At 47.6% G+C, this 22,741-nt stretch overlaps 1 protein-coding gene across 1 annotated transcript in view; it reads left to right on the top strand.

Moving 5' to 3' along the window:
• PAPPA2 (pappalysin 2) overlaps nt 1–22,741 on the top strand; it is a 170,531-nt gene that overhangs the window by 111,195 nt on the left and 36,595 nt on the right. Inside the window, exons 14-18 of the mRNA XM_077825344.1 lie at nt 1,306–1,483; nt 3,680–3,893; nt 12,174–12,342; nt 15,026–15,158; nt 19,456–19,565. Of these exons, the coding sequence (XP_077681470.1) occupies nt 1,306–1,483; nt 3,680–3,893; nt 12,174–12,342; nt 15,026–15,158; nt 19,456–19,565 (804 nt within the window). The remainder of the gene's footprint in view (nt 1–1,305; nt 1,484–3,679; nt 3,894–12,173; nt 12,343–15,025; nt 15,159–19,455; nt 19,566–22,741) is intronic.

Consider the following 22,741-nt stretch of genomic DNA (forward strand, 5'->3'; position numbering starts at 1 on the left):
CCATGTGCCACACAACTGGATTTATTTCAGTGCATTCTGGGAAAATCCAAGTGGCTATCCCATCCAGCCCCACTTCCCCATGCAAGGGGCGAAGGATTATAGGTGGCTTTAAAATTGGTGCAATGCACTTTCAGATGTCCTCCACCACAGTGATAGATACTGCATTGCAATTTCTACACTATAGAAAAAACATTGTTTAAAATATAACTCCATCTTGCATTGTGCACATGCGGTGCCACAATTTAACAGTGCCCCTGAACTGGGCTACATACGTAAGGGCCTGTTTGTTCTGCAGCTATTCAGTGAGTTTGCAGCCAGGTTGTAACATGGTTGACTACACACACAACATGGGTGTACCACATTTTGAACCTGATCGGTATCAGGGTTATAATGTGATTGACAGATAGTAACCAGAGCCTCAGATGGTTCTTTTGTTGTGTAAAGGGGATTTCTTAACTATGTTTGTTTTCCTGGTTATCCAGTAATCCAAATTCCCACGTGTCTGTGGGTCTATACAGAATAGCAAAATAAGCTTGGAAGACCCGCTTGGAAGACAGCTGTCCTCTGATATGGTTAAAATAAGGCTCTATTTTGCAGCGTAGAAAAGACCAAGTCATGTTTTCTGACATATTACATCCTGGCTTAGGAGCTGTGTGTTAACCATGTGTTTTGTGGAGTCCACCACACTACTAACTGATTGCAAACATCTCTAATGTAGATGACCCTTATGTTACCGCAAAGGCCTCACTGTGTAGCATGGGGTCACACATGCATTGTGCTCCCGGAGACGGCAACCTGAGCACATGCCTTGTGCAGGACAAGGGACGGTTTGAGTATGGTGTCCCACTGGAGGAAAGAAGGGAGAGACACTACAATTCTTTGAAACCTAGGCCAGCCTATGCCACACACCACTGGCTGCGGTGTGTAGCGTACATGTCGCTACACACTGCAGTGACAAGCAAGCTGCGTCCATGCTGCAATGTGTAGCTACACACTTCAGTGAAAGGCTCCAGCTGTGGGGAGCTGCTGGAATTTTTCCCTGCAGGGGGGAGGCAAAGGGACATTAGACTGCTAAAAACAGCAGTGTAGACGGGTGTGTAGAGCCATGTAGGGTACATACTGATAAGGTTCAGGCTTGTCTTTACTCTCCTCCCTGAAGCTGTGCCTCACTGGTTTTTATACCCATGCTGTGGGAGCATGCAGAGTATGTACGCTATGTGCCACCATAAGGTCTGTGCCATGTAGACCTACCTTTAGACTACAACTCATTCATAAAAATCAGAAGCAGGCATGTTTTCTTCTCAGAAAGAGTTTCTGCTGACATGCAACTCCGGGAGGTGGGACAGATCCGTGACCTGCAACCCCGTGAACTGCGGAGTTCCTGACCAGTCACATGTGTACTATGCTGAGTTCTCCTGCCCCACTGGGACCACGTTCCTGGAGCGCTGCTCCTTTGCCTGCATCAAGCCAGCTAAGCTTCAAGGTACGGGATGCCACAAGCGTCCATCCTTGTCCTGTTCAGAGCTGAGCTTTGCCTCTCCATCCCTACCAGTGTTGTTCTGACTGTGCCGGCCAAGCAGGCTTTAGGTCTTCTGAGGCCGCCTGGGAAGATGTGCTTTATCCGTCTCCTTCCCGCCAAGTACTAATGGCAACCTCCATGGCCACTTGCTGCCTGCCACTTCAAGCCATGGGAATGTCCCCTCCCATGTGCTTGTGCAGCCTCTGTTAGCTCCTTTACATAGATCTGGGAAGCCAGGAGTGGAGCAGAAGTGCAGCTGGCCAAATCGGGATCGGGGGAGGGCTTTGCTGGGGACAGTCGGATGGGGAATCAAAGAATGGCACATTGGCTGAGGGGCATGTGTATGTATGTGGCACTAGACTCCTGGAAGCACAGGGCCTTTTGTAGCCACAGAGGCCCCTACTGCAGCCTATGGCATTATAACTCCATATGTTGCTTCCTGCCCACCACATCCCTCAATCCCTAACTTGTGGTTTGAAGCCAAGGTAAGAAAAGAGAGCTGCTGTTACTGTCTCTACAGCACGGAGATGGATGGGATTTGGGGGTTATTGTCCTGACCGTTCCAAGCACTGGGGCTTTGTGTGAGTTTCCACTAGCTTATGCACTCTAATATCACCTACAATAAATCATTTTAATGGGTGTCCTATTTAGCGAGACATTTATAGCTGAAATGTAGGAAAATTGTTCCTCTTTTTGTCGAAGGTACAAACCACAGTCAATGAATCTGATTTTCCTGACAGTGAGCGTGTCTGCAGATCCCAGCATGAACTGAGCAGTGCAGCATGTAAGAATGCCTATAGTCAACAGGCCAAATTTTGACCTACACGACACCGTTGCCTTCAGTGGGGCTGCTCAGCTGCAAAGGAGGGCAGGATTGAACCTCCTAGTGCATCCAGATGTCTGTTTTCATTCCACCTGCTCTTGCTCCCATTGAAGTCAGCAGAAGGCTTGCTTCAGCTTCAGTGGAAGAGGAGCAGGGCCATCTATAGAATGCCATGGTCTTTTCCAGTGGCTGAAACAATGCCTGCCCAGTGAATAAAATCAGAGTCCCATCAACTGAACTAAGCACTGGATTGTAAGCTATTAAGACAGGGACCTGCTGGCTTCATGGTCTCATTGAAGTGCCTTGCATCCTGGTGGGCATTAGATCAATAATAATAAATACTACAGATAGATTATATGATCTGTGTGGCATCAGTCCTGGGCACTACCTTGCAGGAGATCCAAAGGAAGGAGAAACCTTCTGACTAGCTCCTTGGGACGCTGGCCCTCCGGGAACACCGTCACGCGTTGGAGGGGCTGCCAACACAGCATCTTAAGCTTAGCTAAGAGTGATGGGAATGCCATGCCAGACAGAACAGACTTCTGCTCAATTCTCCAGGCTGGGTGGGCTCCATTTTGTCCAGCACAGGAACCACATATGAGGGTGTAGAAATGTGTTGGAAGACGGTGCTATATTTCCCATTGCTTGTCTGACTGTTCCTATTCATTTATCTTAGGAGTTTCTGAGGTACCAGTTGTGGTGACAGCTAAGCACTGACACACCCCTAAGGAAAACAATAGCATTTAATTATTATTATTACTATTGTTGTTGTTTTTTGTTGTTATTATTATTGATGTATTAATTGCATAGCACTTAGGGGCCCCAGTTAGCGATCAAGGCTCCATTGCATGAGACGCTGTAACAAATTGATGGCCCCTGTCCCACAGAGCTGCCAGTTTAAGACAAGTTACAACAGGTGGCTACAACAAATAGACAGGGGAACGCATGAGGAAACAAGGTGATTGTGACTGGCATGATAAATCAGCTATCCAGCCATTGCGGAGTTTTCCACAGGCATCACAGCAGAGGAGAGTTTTAAGGCGGATGTGAAGGAAGTTTAAAGAGCTTGTCAAATTCCTTTATAGAGAGGTGTCCCTCCTCCCCTAGGAGTTGTTCCATTGACTTCCCACTGCGCTCAGATGGTCAGTTTCAGTAAGGGCCTAATGTCAAGTGAAGTCAATGAGTTTCTTTCCATTGACTTCATTGGCAATGACATCTGACTGTATAAGAGCAGCTCTTGCTGGTTTCCATGCCCACAGGGTTGTGTCTGCTTCAGGGAGTCCTGCTAGAATTATCCTGTGTTCTGAGCATGCTCTGCTTCTCTCTCATGGAGTCAGGACTGAGTCAATGGCTGACCTGCCTGGAGGATGGGCTCTGGTCACTCCCAGAAGCTTATTGCAAACTGGAATGTGATGCACCTCACGTGGTCGCCAATGCCAAGCTGTTGGTGCCCCGGTGCCTGCAAGGGAACCACGACGTGGGTTCTGTCTGCCGCTATAAGTGTAAACCTGGATACCACGTGGCGGACGGCATGGAGCGCAAACCCAGAAAGTAAGTCTGAAGCTCTTCTGTTTCAGAAGTTTTTTCCATGTTCCTTTAATCTTCTCCTCTATTGCTTACTGTAGTAGAGTCCCTGGGGACAGAAAGATGTTTGCACGCTGGCTTTACAAGTTAGCTTGGTTGCCTATGTGTGAACAATTCATCGCCATTTTCTAGTGTTCACACACGTCACTGCACAAAAATCAAGTTTACCTGTTTGTGGGGAAACTGATGGGAACAAGATGTAAATCTCCATTGTCCTCGTGTGCGCACATGAATTGCAGTCCTGCCATCCAGTCTTACAGACTAAGCAGGGGTGTACTGGCTCTGTACTCGGCAAGAGACCTCAAAGAAAAACTAAGGTTTTCCCAGAAGTACTAGTGGTGGTTCCACAGATGGGGCTTGTCTCTCTTCTCTCTTAGGCAAGTGCTTACCTGTAAGCATGTGAGCCATCTCAGTGACTTCAGGGGGGCTCTTAACTGGCTTAAAGTTAAACATCTCTGAGTGAGGCAGAATCAGGGCCTTAGGCGGTAATTACCTGATGTTCCACCATGAGCGCACTGTGCTGCTGGAGTAGCTGTCTTTGAAATGAGGGATTAAACCTATGTCTTTACTGCTCGTGGGCATGAAAGCTTGTGGTGATTTTCTGTGGGGACAGAGATGTTAACCCAAGTGTCCTGGCAAAATTTCAATCAGGTAATTACATTGCAGTTGGAAAATGCTTTCTCCTCTGTCGGAGATGGTCCTGGTGAGACGGGGGCACTGATCTCTGTACCGAGCCAATACCCTCCCATTGTGCTAGAGGGTGCTGCGGTGTCTTTTGGGGTGAGACCCACTGAGGTCTGGCTGGTTATGGTCATTAGAGATTCCGAGCCAGTGTTTGCGCACCCCCCAGGGGCTTGGCTCAATTCCAAATCAAGTTATTACCTTTGGATTATTTAATCTCCCCTTTCAGCTTTAATTGGATGCAATTTTCTTCTTCCCTGGCTCTCCCTGGTGTAGTGCTGCTGTGCGCTGTGAAATGGTTGTCCATATTTCCCCCTGCCCCGTAATGGATAAAGTGATTACTGCACACATCTTTGTCAAGTACTGTTAAGGTTCCTGGGACTGTGAGGAGCCAGACAGAAGTACAGTCATTATTGTCATGCATAATGATAGGTGCATGGGACTGAAACGACATTGCAAATCAAGGCTTTCTCAGCAATTAAAATTGTGTAAACTAGAGTGAATTTCAGGGTTGTAGTCTGAGTATTTGTGTGCATTGCTATAGCATGTAGGAGCCCAAGTCCTGGCCCAGCACCTCTTTGTGTTGGGCACTGTACAAACCCAGAAGAAGAAGATAGTCTCTGATTAACATCTGCGTTAACAAATACAGTGAGAGCCTGATCCAAAGCCCAGAGAGCTCAGTGGGAGTCACTCCTTGGATGAGTAACTGTTGATGTGTGATTAAATCTTGGTTTACACATGTTTACTTAAGAGTTTACTGATTAGTTAGTTATGCTTATAAAGCATTTGGAATCAGTGGGACACAGTAACTTACATACCCAATATAAACTGTGCAGACTTTATTTTTCCATGCACTCTCCAGCCTGTCAAATCTGGCAAATGCACTGACTGAGCTGTTAAGGGGCTTTCCCTTCATTGCACCTGGACAGACAATGGGCAGTTGAAGGTCTTTGCAAATCTATCAAGCTCTCTTTGGGTTCACAAAACTGGGCAGCCAGGGGCTGAACCCCAGCGCAAGTTAGAGAAGCCCCGGGTTTGGTTAGTTCTGCTGACCGGAGATGAGCACAGCGCATTGCACTCCAACTCTGCTCCCTTATCTCTGGAGGACTTGGTGTAACATGCCCTGTAGGCGACTCTCTGCTCTTCTAGTGATGCACAGTGATCTTAGTGAGGCCCGGAGTTATTTTTTTTTTCCCAGGGTGATTCATTTAAAATAAAGCATGTTGCTTTAGCTATCAGGAACCCTGTGTTATGTAAGGATGAGAACCCACCTTCCCCCCACAGCTCAGCTTGTGCAAATAGATGCTTTTTAGATGGTATATTTCTGCAGTGATGCTTTTGTTAGACTTTTCCTCTCTAATCCATTTTTTGCCCTGCTAGTTAAATGGATTATGACTGACAGTAGCTCCTAGGCCCCCAGTGAGGATCAGGGCCCCTGTTGTGCTAGACCCTCTATGGACACATTAAGAAACAGTCCCTGCCCCAAAGAGGGGATCATGCAAGTAGACAAAAGATGGAGGAAGGCAGGATCATTTACCCTCCTTTTCCCTGTGGGAAAGCCAGGCGGAGAGAGGAAGTGCTAGGTTTTTAAAGGTATTTTGGTGCCTAGATGCTTTTGAAAATCTCACTAGGCACCTATCTGCCTCTTTAGGCACCTAAATACCTTTAAAAAACCGGCCTGAAGCAACTTATCCAAGGTCATACAGGGAGTCTGTGGCCAAGCTAGGAAATGATCTGATATACTCAGTCCCAGTCCAGTATCTTAACTACAAGGCCAGCCTTCCTCCTTTCTGCTCCTTTTTTCCCAGTCCTTCCTAAGCAGATGCAAGACCACTACTGCGCATGTCAAACTCTCAGGCCTACATTATTTGAGTGGCTTCAGAAGCTATCCATATCCTTGCACATTGCCAGATGTGTGGGATGCTGCCTCCTACTCCCCCCCAGCCGCAGTGCCATTCACCTGATTGTCACTGCGTAGTCATTCCCTCAGATTGAACATTCTGGGGCTTTCATTCCAGCTGGGCCAGAATTCCCTCTGCTTTGTTTGGTTTTAATTGATTTTTACCAGTGGGAAAGCAATTACACACAGATTTGTTTTGAAATATGTACACAAATTCTGCCTCCTCATCTCCTGATTAGATGCCCTCTAATTCCCTAACAAACACTGCCATGGCTGATTACATAAAGGTGGAATGCAATTAGGTAACAATGATTGGATTGCTACATACAGCACATGGGGAATCTAGGCTGAGCTGTCAATGCTCATTCTGAACTTCCCAACTTTTGAAGGTTTCTGCTCTAATAAGGAAGAGTTGAGAGCCCCAATGACCTTAAAGATCTTTCCCATTCCCTTGGTGGAGGGGCAGGATGTACAAGGAAATTCTTTGTCTGATAGAAAAGGCTGTTCAAGAGTTGCTCCAAGTAGATAGACACTTCTTTTGAGATGTTTAAGGACAAGGAATCCCTTAGGAGATTGTGAGTGTACAGTTAAAGGTCTGTGCAGCGATTGCTACCATTTGGTTGCAAGGGACACTGGAATGGTGTGACTGAGGATTGTGAGAGGGGAGGTTAGAAGCATCTTGAGCTTTTGTCTGCATCTGCACTCGGGGAAACCTAACGATTTCCAGCTGTTGGCAACACTGGTGCCACTGGCCAGCAGTCAGCCACATGGGGAGCTCTCGCATAGACAGGCCTCCACCACTGTGCCCTCTGACGAGTCTGACGGACAAGGGGTTACAAACAGCAGTGGCTGTGGGAGCCATCACTAGTGCTCACGCTTGTGCTGACAGTGGTTTAGCCATACCAGCGTTAGCAACAGTAGGGAAATTTGTAGGAAACGGCCTTCATGTGGAGAAGGCCTTTTTCAGGGGAGGTGGGAAGGGGAGGAGAAGGGGTTCCTTGGAGGGCACTGAATTGAAGGCTGCAATAATCAGAAGGGGCCGGGCTGGGGGATAATATCTCTTGAGATTGTGATGGTTGGATGGGGGAGATGGGTCTCATTATGTCCCATCTGGATGAGGCCCACTTGGGAATCCTCATAATTTGGTTGGGTCACCCTTGAAAATGGTTTCTGTGGGCCAGCCAGGCTCTCAACGACATTGGTACTTCAATGGCCTGTGTGTTTTGGAATGGAAGGGCCAGAACCCTGTGTGATTTCTGTGATCAGTGAATCCTCTGCTGCACAGGAATTCATTCCACTGGCTGATTTCAAGGACAGCGTGAAGGAAGGTGTATTCACTCGGGATGGGATTTGCAAAGCTTCCTAAGGGAATAAAACTAATGGGAACCAAACTTCCAAATCCTCTAGGTGCCTTAGATAGCCTCAGCCTACATTCCTTTCAGCCCCTGCCTGTCTCCAGTCTCTGTTGCTTCCATCCGCCACAGGGGCTGACACTGGAGCCGTCCCCTCGCTCTCTAGTAGGGTAGATATGAGATGCCAGAGCAGCTGAGCTGCCGATGAGTGGGTGAGCGTTTGAGACACCGGCCAAAGAATGATTCGCATCTCACCCCTTGACTAAATTCAACGCAGCCCTGAGATGGCCCAGGAAAAGATGAACTGCACCCCTTCAAGTGGGACATCTGATGTCTCCAGCTCCCTGCGTTGTCCAAATACTACAGGGCACTGAAGCAGACCATGAAAGGGGAAGAAAGGTGGATGTGGGGAAAATAAAATGGAAAGTTAACAGGATAGAGGCTGGAAGCACTTCAGAAAGGCCACATTGGGCAAACAAGGACAGACTAGTCCAAGAGCCATCCGAGTACACCAGGGCACAGGGCCATCTTACATTAGCTGGGTATGAGCATGGGCTTTAGCTCTTAAGCCATAGATTCACCATCCCAGATAAAATACAAATGTCCTGCCATAAAGCAGGGGAAAGAAAATATAGGCTGACAGACTCCCATGTATTTACATCTCTAATAGCACCAATAAAGATTTACACCCCATTAGCTTGGGGCTGGGTGGTTGTGGGGTTTTTTTTGGTCCCTCTACCATTACAAGGGGAAAGAGGCAGAAATCCAGTGACCCAGCTTTTCTGTCTTTTAGTTTACCAATAAGCAACCCCCCCTCTCCTTCTAGACTTGGAATCCTCAAATCTCCTGCCATTGGCAGATAATGTGAGCTTTCAGCTGATTTACAGCAGTCCCTCTTGGCCTCGGTGCAGTGGATCCTCTGCTCCAAGTCCTGGCCACTCTAATACACATCTGAGCGCTAGCCAAGCTCCCCGCTGCATGGTTTGTGGAGCTTTAGAGACTGACATTCATGCCTTTCACATCAAACGCAGCTCCTGCAGGCCTCATAAATCTTCCCTGCGGCCTTCACCTTCTGCCCATTAAACATCTGCTTGAAACACTTGATTTTTGATTTTATTTTCCTTGGGCTTTTACTTCCCCCGCTAATCCTAAGTAAATGTCACTCTCTGAGATCAGAAGGAGTCAAGGTGTTTTTCTTGCACAGCAAAGTTTAGGGCTACAGGTTATAAGTCTTTCCCCCACCCTCTCAGCACCTCTCTGGAAAGAGGCTGCTTAGCATTTGTGGGTCAGCAGCGTCAGCACTGGTGTAGCTGCCACCTCCTATCTGTCAGGGAAGGTCAACCCTATTGGGAAGTAGCCTGAAATGAGAAATTTGCCTTGGACAGGTCCCTGAAAATATAGTTATTGTTTAGGATTCATAGGATGTGCCTTTTTCACATTGGACAGCGGGTGTGGTGGGGTGGGGTGCATCCGGTGCCAAACTCTTTCCTATCTCTGGAATATTCCACTGCTTATGAGGAAAGTCGGCATGCTCCTGATAAGCCCCTGCTTTAGTAATCTGTGGTGGATGGAGTTCATATCCAGCGGGCAGAGAGCTGCAGTGTTTGCAACCAGCTCCATTCCCTCTCCTGGTTTCGTCTGACAAAGGGTGAGTTTCCCGTGTATGGCTTGGGCAGACTGGCAGGCAGCTGGAAGCCCCAGTGTGTTAATTCCAGCACCACATCAAAGCGAAAAGGCGAGTGACGAGTAAGGATCTCACTCACCACACAGGGCACCTGTGCAAATCCCACATTCCTTAGGCATGTCGCAGGCTCCCAGCCCTTTTGATACTAAGGGCTTGTCTACGTGGTGAATTACTGCACCGTAAGCCAGAGTGTGACTCTGCAGCACTGCAGAGTCACACCTTAGGTTGCTGAGCAGTAACTCACCATGTTGACAAGACCGCCGGCTGTCTCCTTGTGGAGTTACCTTGCTTCTGCTGAAAGGCCCTTGGATGCATTTTTGAAGAGCAACAGTGACATATAGTGGCTGAATCAGTTATTCCCAGGTGTTTGTCTAGTGAGTGTTTGCACATCACTGTCCAAGCCCAAAGGGATGCTTCTTGTTTAAAGGACATTGCTGAATGATTGAGGCCCGGTTTACGAAGCCTCCTCATAGCCTTATCTCACAGGATTTATTTATAGTCTAACCCACTTTTAGCTCCCTCACGAGACACTGCCACCTGCTGAAATGCTATAGTAGAAACACAGGGCTAAATTGTAGCTGTAAGGTCATGCTACATGAAGCATTATGCAAGAGGCATGCAGAATGGCCATACTGACTCTCCTCTAGCTCTTTTGCTGATATAAAACCTAGCATCACCTTTTGCCAGTGCAACCTGATGCCATGAGGACACACTGTGCTGGTGAGGGCAGCCAAATAGGAATGCACCCTGCTGAAATAGGTATGTCAGTGGCAAGAGTTTTGCCAGTAAAACTTCCTAGTGTAGACAAGGCCTCAGAGACACAATTCAGTCCCTGCCCCACAACTGATGGAAAGCAGCTATGCGCTGCCCCTTATTTGAGCTGGATTGTAAGGTGCTGATTCAACCTTTTGTCTCCTGCCCCTATTTCTGCAGCACACAATGGCTGCTTTTCAGATCCGATAATCACACTCAGAGATGTGCAAGGAAATTAAAACTGGCTGGCTGGCTACCTGTTGTGTCCTAGAAACTTTTAGCTGCTGCCTCCTAGGACTGTGTCTGCTGGAGGTGAGGGGCGGAGAAGAAAAAAGTGAGGGATCAGTCCTGGACAATGAAAATCATCATTAAACTTATAGAAAAGTCCAACAGCAAAGGAGTAAAAAATCTGGGAGACTTACAAGCGGTCAAAAGATTCTAGAGCAGGGTCAGCCAAGAATAAGTAAACATTGAATTTAATAAGGATCCTGTCTGCAATTATATTAGCTAGGGTAAAACTCACCAGAGCTACCAGTCCTAATGCATCAAGGGGTGTAAACTCATTAGTGGCTGGAGTCACAAAGACTTTTCTCCCCCATTATACGAGTACTGCTCAGTTGTCCCAGTGCATCGTGGGGTTTTTATGCCTTCCTCTGAAGTATGTGGTATGTAGATGGTTGCCAGCAATAGAATACTTGAGTAAATGGACTGTTGTTTTGTACATTTTTCTTTTTCATTATTTTTTTGGCAAGGATTTAAATGTTATATTGTTTTAGCAATACAAGCAGATATGGGTCAGTTCTGGTATGGCAATTCCTATACCAGAAAGATATTTACAAATTGGACGGAGTACAGAGGAGAGCCACAAAAATGATAAAGAGGCCAGAGGGATTTACTGATGAGGTACATTTGAATGAGCCAAGTATATATCGCTTGGCTACGGGATAGGGCACAGAGATGGAGTACATGTATCAGAAGGGTTTGAGCAGCATGGATGGAGAAGAATTGTTAGGGTGGCACAAGGGGAAAGAGCTGGGAGGGGGCCAGGGGATGAAATTGAGGAATGGAAAATTTCAGCTAGAGAGGCAAAAGTTTCCTGATAGTGAGATCTGTTAGATTGAGGTAATCTCCCAATTTAAGTAAAGGAAGCACCACGACTTTGGACATTTAAACCTGTACTGGGCAAAGCACTAGGAAATGTGCTGTAGGAAGCAGTGCTACATAGGGAAAGGCCTGGATAATTAAGGCCCTGATTAAGCAACACAGCAAACTCATGCTGAAATCAAGGAGAGTTCAGCACATGCTGAAAGGTAAGAGTTTTGCTGAACAGGGATGGATTTAAGCATGTGATTAAGTGTGTTGTGGAAGTGGGGCCTAAATGGGTCAGAGCCTGATCCAGCAAATCACCTAAGCATGCGCTTAATTTTCAGCACATGCTTAAACCCTGGGCCTCAAGCAGAGGTTTCAGTGCTTTGCTGAATGGAGGCCTTAATGTCGTTTCTCTGATATTATGCTCAGAGAAGGCAGCTCTATTTGCAGAACTATATGTTGTTCAATATTGATTATTATTGGCAATCCTAATAACACAAGCTGCCAAACATCCACTCAGATTTGCTTGCAGGGGGTATTGTTGCTCTCTTCTCCACTCCCCTCCCTTTCCCTTCTCCTGGCTCCCACCGCAGTTGATCAGCGGATGTTGTGGGCTTGAACATAGTTCCAGCCAGGAGCTTAATGTGAACTTCCTTTAGTCCAGGGGAAAAGGCGTAAGCTGAAGCCACAGAACTAACAGCGCCCTCTTTCGTAGGTGAGCATTTGCAGCTTTGGGATTGCCCTTTGGGTGTGTGGTACAGTAACTGTCTTGTGCATGTGTTCTCCAGAAAGTTATTGAAGATCCACTGCCTGGAAAGTGGAGTCTGGGAGGAAGGCAGCTGCGTCCCAGTGCTGTGCGAGCCGCCCCCTCCTGTCTTTGAGGGGATGTACAACTGTACCCATGGCTTTGAGCTAGACACCCAATGTGTGCTCCGCTGCAACCCGCAGAGCAAAAGGGTAAGAATGACTTCTTTAAGGGGGAATGCAAGAGCACAGCAAGCCTGCTGGAGGACATCCTGGCGACCTTGTTTGGGTATGGCTTTGAGCTGGCCTGAAAGCAGCGTGGCTAGCTAATGAGATGCATTGCAAAGGATATTCCGTGCCCTGGTTCTGAATTTATTTGCTGAACTGCAAATCCATGGTGTACTTGCTGCAATCAGCATCTAGGATGGGATTTCCTTGGGAGCCTGCCAGAGACATTTACACTGGAGTCTTGCAGGTGGATAGAGGAATTTTTCTCTCTGTCAGTTCAGTAGAAACGAGGGCCTTAATCATGTGAACACTTAGCCGTGTGCAACTCTCATGTGTTAAAGTTAAGTATGTGTGTTTAGTGAACAACTGGGGCCAAAGTAAAGGAGAACTGGAAACAGGCCCTGATTCAGCAAAGTACTGAAGTTTGAAGGGGACTTAAGCATGTGCTTAAAATTAAGCACATGCTTAAGGGCTTTGCTGAAATGAAGTTTGGATTTCTGTGTTTGGCCTGAATGGACATCAAGGCAACTCCTAGGATTTAGAGCAGAAACTGGCCTAGATTTCCTGGCCTACCTGGGACAGATGCTGGTGCCTGCATCAGAAACCAGCATCTATCACAATGCTCTGCAACTGACCCAATCCATCTCCTGTAAAAGGGGGACATGAACTAATATACAAACCAACAGCAAAGCTGAAAGTGAGCAATAGTTCATGACTTACCGAGCTGTTTAGCACAATAGCTGTAGGATCCACACCTCAGTCGTCTTGCTACGCTGCTTTATTTTGTTGAAGTGTTGTGTGCGTGCACACAAACCATAGGGGCCAGATGAGAGTTAAGAATGCTAAAATGGGCACCTTGGCTCCTGATGTAGGAGAGTGGGAGACAAGTCTGTGTCCTAATTTTGTTCCGTTCCAAACTGAGCCCCATGCATTACCCAGCCCTGGGCAACAAGACCTGCAAGCTGCTTGAATTATTCAGGATAAAATAATTCAACCCAACAGGTATTTAACAAATGTAGGCCTGTCTTCTGTTCACAAAATATCTGCAAAGCCATTGTAATTTATTTTAAAGGTTAGTTTGTCATTTACAGTTGTTCAACAAATAATTTTGCAAAGAATTTTTCTCCTATATTTATATGCACACTGGTCATGGTGAGCATTTCCTAGCTGTTGTTGGTGCCCAAAGACTGTCTCCCTAACTCACGTGGCACTGGTGTGTCCCTTAATTGGGTGACCTAGACGTTGGTCTACACTTCAGAGCACTGTATAGAACTTTTTGTGCACTGTAGCAGGGTCCACATGGCGAGTCAGTGTGCGGCAAGCTAGTGCACTGTAGATCCACACTCTAGCTTGCCATGTGCTAACTCGCTGTGTAGACAAGCCCTCAATAAACAAGAGGAGCCAACGTTGTCTGTGGACATTCAGAATTGTTTGTTTGAATCTGGCATCCAACTAATGGAGAGCCTTTCAAAATGGGTGTGAGTGCATTTCCATGGCAGAGCCCCATGAATGTTTCTTTGCACTGGTATTTGCAATGCTCTCTGCCCATGTTGCAAATGAAAATTTACTCGCTCGAATGCTCATGAAGGAACAGAAGTACTGAGCTGCTTACTGACCCTTGATCTGTGGGCCAGGTAACCTGCTATCACCTGATCCCTGGCCTCAAAGCCATCCCTGGGAGATGAATTACTCGGCTCAGGTGGCACTGAGGCCAGCTCCCCTTGGAGGGCCAGCCAACTTTGTGACAGCAGAATGCAGATGTAGCATTGGCAGCTGCTCTGCAGATCTGTTTATTCTGGTATATTTGGGTTAGATTGTAAGCACCTGGCCTGGGATTCCTTTCTCTCCCATCCAGTTGTAGGAAATCTCAGGTCTGTTGTCAATGCCTTTGTGATGCAATGGTTTTCCTGGGCTCTTGTAGACTTTGGGAACCAAAGGGACCATCGTGATCCTCTAGACTGACCTCCTGCACATCACAGGTCACACAATCTCACCCACCCACTCCTGCAATAGGCCCATAACCTCTGGCTGCGTTACTGTGAGGACCAATAAAACCCAGCCCCTGGGAGGCAGCTAATGGGTCCCAAGTGGAGCTAAGCTCACTCTCCCAAAAGGGCCAGCCCAGCCAGCAACTGTCACGCACTCTTGTAATACTCATGGAAGAAAACAATTTGTACTGTCAACAATTCTGCTTGTTTTTAAATGAAAGGTTAATTGCTGCTGGGGCAATTTGCAGAAGGACTATTGCAAGTGTCTCATCGAAATACATGTGATGAATTTCCTGTGATGGGATCAAATTGCAATGTGGAACAGTTTGCTTCATAAGCATTTGGTACTGGCCATCATAGATTGGATTCCCCCATTTTGGCATAACTTATAAAAGGCTGCATCCTGCTCTCACTGTAGTCACTCCATCGACTGTAGTCGATGGAGAATTTTGCCTTTGATTTCAGTGAGAGAAGGGTCCTCCTAAACTTCATTTTGTGAAATTGATGTTAGTGGGGAAAAGGATAACATGATTTAAATGGGCTCCAGTGGGAGGCAGGTTATTCTTTCTGGTATAACTACGTGTGGCTAGGACAAGGGGAATAGACACAAAAGCCATTGCAGAGCCTCTTGTACTGGCTGTACAGTGCAGTAATGTGGATTCCTCTCTTTGCTTTTCTAGGTTCCTATCCTTTGTACTAAAGAGGGCTTATGGACAGAGGAGTTTAAATTGTGTGAGAACCTGCAAGGCAATTGTCCTCCACCTCCAGAGCTGAATTTAGTGGAGTACAAGTGTGAAGAAGGCTATGGCATTGGTGAGGGCAAAAAAGGATGTTGATTTCTGATCCAAACCCGCTTCTCTTGGAACAGGCTGTTTGTTGAGTCAACTGGGTCTACTGTGGTCTCAGAGGACTAAGTGAAAGGTCACACTGACTCCTTTGCTGCTCCAGTAACATTTAAATTTCTGACAAAGTTCCATTTTGTTTTTAGTCTTCTGTCTGCACATTAAGCCAGTTGGGCAGTTTATGGATGTACATAACATCTGGCCATGTTAGCAGTAGAGCTTTAATCCTAATGCTGGCTTTGGGTTAAGGATGTGTAGTTTCATGAGGCGAAGGAATATGTCAGCGAGGCAAACCACAGCCATTTGCAGTATTCTTACACCCTTTGCAGTTGTTTTTACTGTGGGTGGTTGTGGTGGTGATGGTAATTCCTAGAGGGATGACCTGAGTTACCTGGCATGTGAAACTGGGCAATTTTACTCTTCACGGGTCCATGCAAACTGTTTCTTTGGTCTAAATCCACTTGGGTTTATATCCTTCCCGCTTTAAAGCAACACTCAATCATAGCTGCCACATCGGACTTGGCTTTGTGTCTAAATGGAGTGTTAATGCAAAACCCACATAGTTTTCAGTGCAAAACCGTAAATCACCCAAGTTTGATCAAAACTGGGCCCAGGCTGGTGAAAAAGGCCAATTAAGTTTTGCAAAACTTCTGACAAGCCTGGTATGAGTTTGGGGCGGGTGATGAAACCCAGGCATTTTCCCATGGCTGCAGGCTCCATTCGGAACATTTTGCACAGCTGTAATTTGATTTTTTTAAGTTCTTTATTAAATTTTAAGAAATAAAAAGATCAAGGGCTAGATCCACAAAGAAACTTAGGCATCAAACTGCCACTGCAGGCTCCTACATTCAAAAGTTAGATCCTCCTAAACCCTGCTCAGCTGCCACCTAACCCTTTAGACACCTAAGTTTCCACGAGGGAAGTGCCCTAGGTGCCTACATTTCTGCCAGTGAGTATGCACACAGTCATCTATATTGTGATGCAGCTGAGCTGGTGGGCCCCGGTGGGATTTTCAAAGTAGGCATTCCCCCCTCTGCTTCACCTGTGGGGCCAATCCTGTTGATGTGCTCACAGGCAGCCTCTCAGCATACCTGCCAAATCAAGCCCCCCACAAAACATGGCAGCAGTTGTGACCCTGCAGTCTGCGTTCAAATCCTCAGTCTGCCTGGAACCTCCCAGGCGAGTGCCCTACCCACTGGGGTGTAGGGTACGCTGGGGTAAGTCTCTTTGGTTGAAGCTGTACCGCTTTGTGTGAAGTGTTTTAAATAGTTATCGGAGCAGGGATTGGAACTCGGTCTCTACGGTGGCTGCCCGAACTGCTGTGCTGCCGAGTTGTTCTCACTCTCTGTGACCCGATGACTGCTGAAAGTATTCCCTACCAAGTGGAACAGCTCCCGCAGAAGAGAGGGAGGACCACGCCAGAATATGCTGTAGCCCCGTGGTAGAGCATTCACATGGAAAGTGCAGACCTGGGTTCAAGTCCCTGCTCCACATCCAGCAGAGGGCGGGGATTTGATCCCAGCTCTCCCACAGCCTGGGTGAGTGCTCCAACCACTGCACTATAGCACATAAGGCAATTGCCAGCACCTGTGTTTTTTTGTGAGACTGGGCTGGCCTGGCTTAGGTGCCTACCTGCAGGAGTAGGTTCACAGCTCTGAATCAGAAGTGGAGACAGGTGCCTGCCTCCAGCCAAGAGCTAATCCCCTAACTCCCTCTGCACAGCGATTCTTAGACCGCACCCCTTGCCTCACCATGTCCTAATAGCTGTCTTACGTGGCTCCTGCTCAGCTTGGCTTTTGAAGACCCGTGTCTTAGGTGCCAAACTCTCCCCGTGCATTGCATAGGGAGCCTGGGCACCTAACTCAGGGCAGTGAATTCTGCCGGGTGGCAGGTGGCCTAAACGGCAGGCACTGCAAGGCTGAGCCTAAGTCTGTGGATCTAGCCCCAACAGTGCAAACACACCAAGATATTGCCTGAACTTATCAAAACATGTTAGAGAGGCGGTGCCATCTAGTGGAAAACACATTGGACTGATGCTCAGAATACCTGGGTTCTAGTCCCATCTCTGCCGCTGACTCGCTGTGCGACCTTACGCAAATGACTGCACCTTTCTGTGCCTCAGTTTCTCCTCCCACCCTTCCTCTTTCTTGTATGTTTAGATTGTAAGCTCTCTGGCCCAAGGATGGCCTCTTATGATGTGTTTGTACAATGCTCAGTATGATGGGGCCCCGACCTCAGCTGGGGCCTTTAGGCATTATTGTCACAATAATAATAATTGGTTTTAGTTGATATAACAACAATACAAATGAGACCCAAAGCAATCGCAGCAAAATAAACTTAATAACACTAATATCCTCCTCCCCCGCAATAAATAAATACTGCCTTCAGAAACAACACTCAGACCAGACAAGCTGAGCCATCCCAAAGCTCCCCTGGTTTGGAATGCCCCGGTATATGGAAGAGTAAATCGCCTCTATCCGTGGCATTATGTAAATTCACATTGGTCATAACATTCGTACAATGAAAACTGCTTCATTAACCCTAAAGCATCACAGTAAAGATCCCTGTGGCATTGTCCCATGTACAGTTCAGTGCCTTCAAAGGATAGTTCATCTTCTGTCTTCCTCCTGGAGGAATTCTGTGCCAAAATCTTTTTTTAAAATTCTGTACACAACATTTTAAAATTCTGCAAAATTCTGTATATTTTATTTGTCAAAATAACACTATATAATCCATGCCAGTTTCAATTATACCTGTCGGAAACAATGTCCATAACAATACAGACACAAAAAAACCAAAAATTTCCCCCCAGGAACAGAGAGTTAAAGAAACCCCTATGAGAACCCAGTTTCTGTTTCTCCGTTCCCTCCCCACCAGAGCCCAGCTGGGGAAGCCAGACACCCACACTCCTCCCCCCCAGAGCCCAGCCATGGGGCACCCCCTTTTCCCAGACACCCGCACCCTTTACTCCTCCAGAGCCCCGGGATCCAGAGGAAGAAACAGCCTGATGCTGGGTCCTGGGTTTGTATGGAGTTTCCTGCACACTGCCTTCTTCCTTCAGGGTGTGCAGGGAACTGCAGCTGCTGGGGGTTCTCCAGCTCCATCCTCCTCCCCCTGGCAGTGTCTTCTATTTGCAAGCTGGGGAGTTGGGCTCTGCCAGGTCCAGAGGTCCCTAGTGGCGGCCAGCCCCTCTGCAGAGCCAATTCTGTTGGGGGGTGGGAGGAAGGAAATTCTGTAGAGAACATTAATTCTGTGCAAATTCTGCATTGCGCAGTGGCGCAGAATTCCCCCAGGAGTAGTGTTTGTACCTTTTTACCTGTGTAGCTGCCTCCATGCCAGTGATTTATATTAGGCTGAGAATTTTTTTCCATTCTAATTAACCTTTTAGCCTCAAGATAATCAATCTTTTAGCCTTCAGCTCTTAGGAGCCAGGCCTTATTGTACTGCCATAGGACAAGAAGTCAGTAGTTGTGGCCAGCTTGCATTCCATCATTTAATACCCCGTTGATTGTGTAGAACACAGTGCTGTTCTGTGCTCCGCTGTCCTTCCTGCAGTACCCAGGAGGCTGGAAGACATAAACTATGGACAGGTCTCTCGTTCCAGAATTTTCAAGCAAAGATCTGCACTGCAAAGTCTGATTTGTGGGGATGTTTTTCAGAAAGTCCAAATGTTACAGGTTATATAGTCATTTGCATAACCAATATATTTTATTCCCTTAGAGCGAAATCCCAATTCCACTGAAGTCAATGGAAATTTTGCCTGTAACATTATTAGGACCATGGTTTGGCTTGTTGAAGATAGTGTAGGAACCACAGTAGGATCATTGCTAGATATACAGGACAGTCCTATTTTTATGGGTCTGTCCTATGTCCTGCCAGCCGAGCTTGCAAGACAATATAGAGTCACCAGTGCACAAGAGTCACTTCACCACTTCCTAGGTGCTTCCTTCTGCAGAACATTTGACTTTGTGTCCTCTGACTTTTCAGTTCAGTTCTGGGGTGGGCAGCATAGCTGTGTGAACCCCAAGATTCTCCCATGATTGGTTGGGATTTTGGAAGGGAATTCTAGCCCAATCCCCAGAACTGGCAAATAGAAGGTCTCTCCTGGGTCTGCCTCTATCACACTGTAGTGCCTAGTTCTTAGCACTGGGGAAACCCCTTTCCCCCTATAACATAAGTCCCTTGTTACCAAAGAAAGCTCTACAGAGTGTGTAGCCCATAAATGTAATGACCTATTGGTCTCCAATCCTGTGTCTCTTCTGTCTCAGGTGCAGTGTGCATACCATCCTGTATAATCCCTCCCAGTGACGCAGTGATGCTCCCCGAAAACATGACTGCTGACACTATGGACCACCGTCTGGAACCTACCAGAGTCCAGGTAAAGGGTGTGTGTGGGGGCGGGGGCGTTGTCTTGCTGTTTAAGGTACACTGAGACAGAATGATTCCTGAGATGTGAAGGTATCATTTTGATTCCATTGTAGCTGGCTCCCAGAGCAGCTTTCAGCAAATTCTGGGGATTGAAGGTGAGGCTTAGCTTATTTACTGATTGCCTGCATGGTTCCTCCCACCCCCGCACCTCCCATGATGTTAGAGTAAAGAATGGCAGGCCTGTGGGAAGAAGGAAGAGAGAGACTGGGAGAAGGAGGGAGCTTGGGAGAGACACAAACGTTCTAGGGAGGGGAGTGTTCAGAGAACAGTGAGCAAGTTGGAGAAGCCCCTCCTGCTACCAGCTGTGAACATGGAGCGAGCAGCCATCTCTGCCTAAAGAGCAGTTCTACCTTAAAACGCCCAGGCAATCGGACACAACCACGGAGCTGGATTTAAAGGCACTGGACTTCTGCAGGCCAACCCTGCCATTCTCTGGGAGATGTCAGGGCCTTAGTGCCTCTAACAATCAAGCCACCCATTTACAGGCCTGAATATGGAATTAAGTGCTTCCTTTTAGACATCTGTTATGGAATGGCCATAATGTATTAAAGGGAGGTCTGGTAGTGCTGCCTATCGTTAACTTCCCACAACACATCCCATTATAAAACCTTGTTTTCAGTTGTTTATACCTTTGCCAACCTTTAACCATTAAGGGTGACATTTTCCAGGCTGGGTGTCAAATGGTTTTGGAACGTTTCAGCACAAATGGCTCAGCCACTTCCAAAAACCAGATTAGGGAAAAATATATTTTTTTGCCCAAGTTAAAAAAAATTATTCCTGGAGGAGCTCTAGCACCCCCATGCTTTGGAGCAGACACTTGATGTTTGGCAGGGGATGGCCTTTGTGTCAGAGCTTGGCCTTGCGCCATCTGTGTGAAAATCCACCCACATTTGGCCAAATTATAAACCCTTGAAAAGACTCCGTTCACACATGCTCTGTAGAGACTTGTTAAACTTTGGCAGCTAAATTCTCCAAAGCTCCTGTCTGCACTGGGAATGCTCCAGCCCAGGGATGCAGGGGCTGAGCAGGACTTTTCCTGCAATTGCTGCTCCTTGCTGCTTCTAGCTAGAGTGGGGCCAGGCACTGGAACTATGACAACAGAACTTGTTTCTCCTACGCTCTCAATGACCCTCTGCCTGGCAGCCAGGCAGCCTGGAGGAGGTGAAAACTGCCTGACTGAAATGCAGCAGGAGGACAAGAGCTGGGGTCTGAGAATGGAGTGGTGTGCTGGAAGGAGTAGACTGGAATAAGGAGCATGGGAGGGGGTGTTACCCGGGTTTTCAGAACCCCCAACAGGGGCAACTTAGCTATTTTATTTTAGGCAGTGTAAGGAATAAATCAATAGGAACTCAACGATTCTGTCTGATCAAGGAGTAATGCAAGTAAGCGTGCTCTATCTAAAACTGAGGTTTATTTGATTTAAGCACACACAAACATAAGCAATAGGTTTAGAACATTCCAGATATTTACCTAACATCTGGGACGGTACTGAGTAATTAACAGCAGGTTCGCAGTGGCCAGTTGCTCACCCACTGGAGAGAAAGGGTGTCAGGAAAAACATCCCTCAAGGTGTCGTCTGAGGACTGCGCCAAAGTATACTTTATTAGCTAATTTTTTATAATTAACTTTTATAAAACACATAGGTTATAATGACCCCTACTGTATTATTATTTTTCAAAATTTTTATTAACTTTTAGTATTAAATTTTTTAATATTAGAGGCATCTAGACTTGAGGTTTTTTCATTATTTGTTTGTTTTTTATTTTGATTAGCAGAAACTGCCAGCTAGATATGACCTTGCTTTTGAAAGTCTGTTTTTAAATTAACCCTTAACTATGTGGTGGTCTATTTTATTAATTTAGGGTGGCTGAATGCACATACTATGGTTGTAATTAACTTGATTACATTTTGGAGTATACATACCCTTTAAATCCAGGGCAACAGAGGAACTGGAACAGGGAAGCACAGGGGAGTGTGAGAGTGTGAGACAGAGGGGTTCAGGGTAAGACTGAGATCAGATGAGGACCTGGGACTGGCTGGGTGGGGAGCTGGTGGGGTGACTGGGACTGACGGGGGTGAAGAGCTGCTGGGGTGGAGGAGGAGAGATAGGACTGGTACAGGGACAGGCTAGAGCAGGGGTGTGCAAAATCCAGCCCCTCAGGGTTTTGGATCTGGCCCACGGGATTCCCATGCCGCTCCCAGAAGAGGCCGGCACCACATCCCTGGGGGAGGGGAGGCAGAGGGCTCTGTGCGCTGCCCTCGCCTGCAGACGCTGCCCCCCGCAGCTCCCATTGGCTGGGAACAGGGAACCGCAGCCAATGGGAGCTTCGGGGGTGGTTCCCACAGGTGAGGGCAGCATGCAAAGCCCTCTGCCACCCCAGGGGCCTCAGGGACGTGGTGCCAGCCACTTCTGGGAGTGGCGCAGGGCCAGGGCAGGCAGGCGGGGAGCTTGTCCTGGCCCCGGTGCGTGCCGCTGCCACCCCAGAGCCACTCCAGGTAAGTGGCGCTGGGCCGGAGCCCGCACCCCGAACCCCTCCTGCACCCCAACTCCCTGCCCTGAGCCCCCGCCACACCCTGCCTGCACTCCAACCCCCTTCCCTGAGCCCCCTCATACACGCCGCACCCTTCCTCTGCCCCAACACCTTGCCCTGAGCCCTTTCCTGCACCCCACACCCCCTCCCACACTCCCTCCTGCACACCACACCCCCTGCCCCAGCCCTACATTCATGGCCCTGCGTGCAATTTCCCCACCCAGATGTGGCCCTCGGGCCAAAAAGTTTGCCCACCCCTGGGCTAGAGGGTACATTGACAGAAGGGGTCAGTCTTGAGGGGAGCAGGCCCACTAGAGCATACTCCCCTCTAGAACCTGGACTGGAACCCAAGAATCCAGAGTCTCAGCATTCCCCTGCTGTCCCCAAATAGCTGTGAAACCCGTTGCCAAAGTGTGTCCCTCTAGAGTCTAGTGGCTGGTTCACAAAGAGGGCAATAACTTACTACTGCTATCAGTCTAGTCTCTCTCTTCCCGTTGGTGCCTCATCCCAGTATCTCCTGCTGTACAAACTGGAAAAACAGAAATCCCATCAAGTGGAATCACATTGACACCACATGGGTCATCAGCAGGAACCT

The sequence above is a fragment of the Eretmochelys imbricata genome, chromosome 8 (assembly GCF_965152235.1).
Source record: "Eretmochelys imbricata isolate rEreImb1 chromosome 8, rEreImb1.hap1, whole genome shotgun sequence".
In the NCBI taxonomy this organism is placed as follows: Eukaryota; Metazoa; Chordata; order Testudines; family Cheloniidae; genus Eretmochelys; species Eretmochelys imbricata.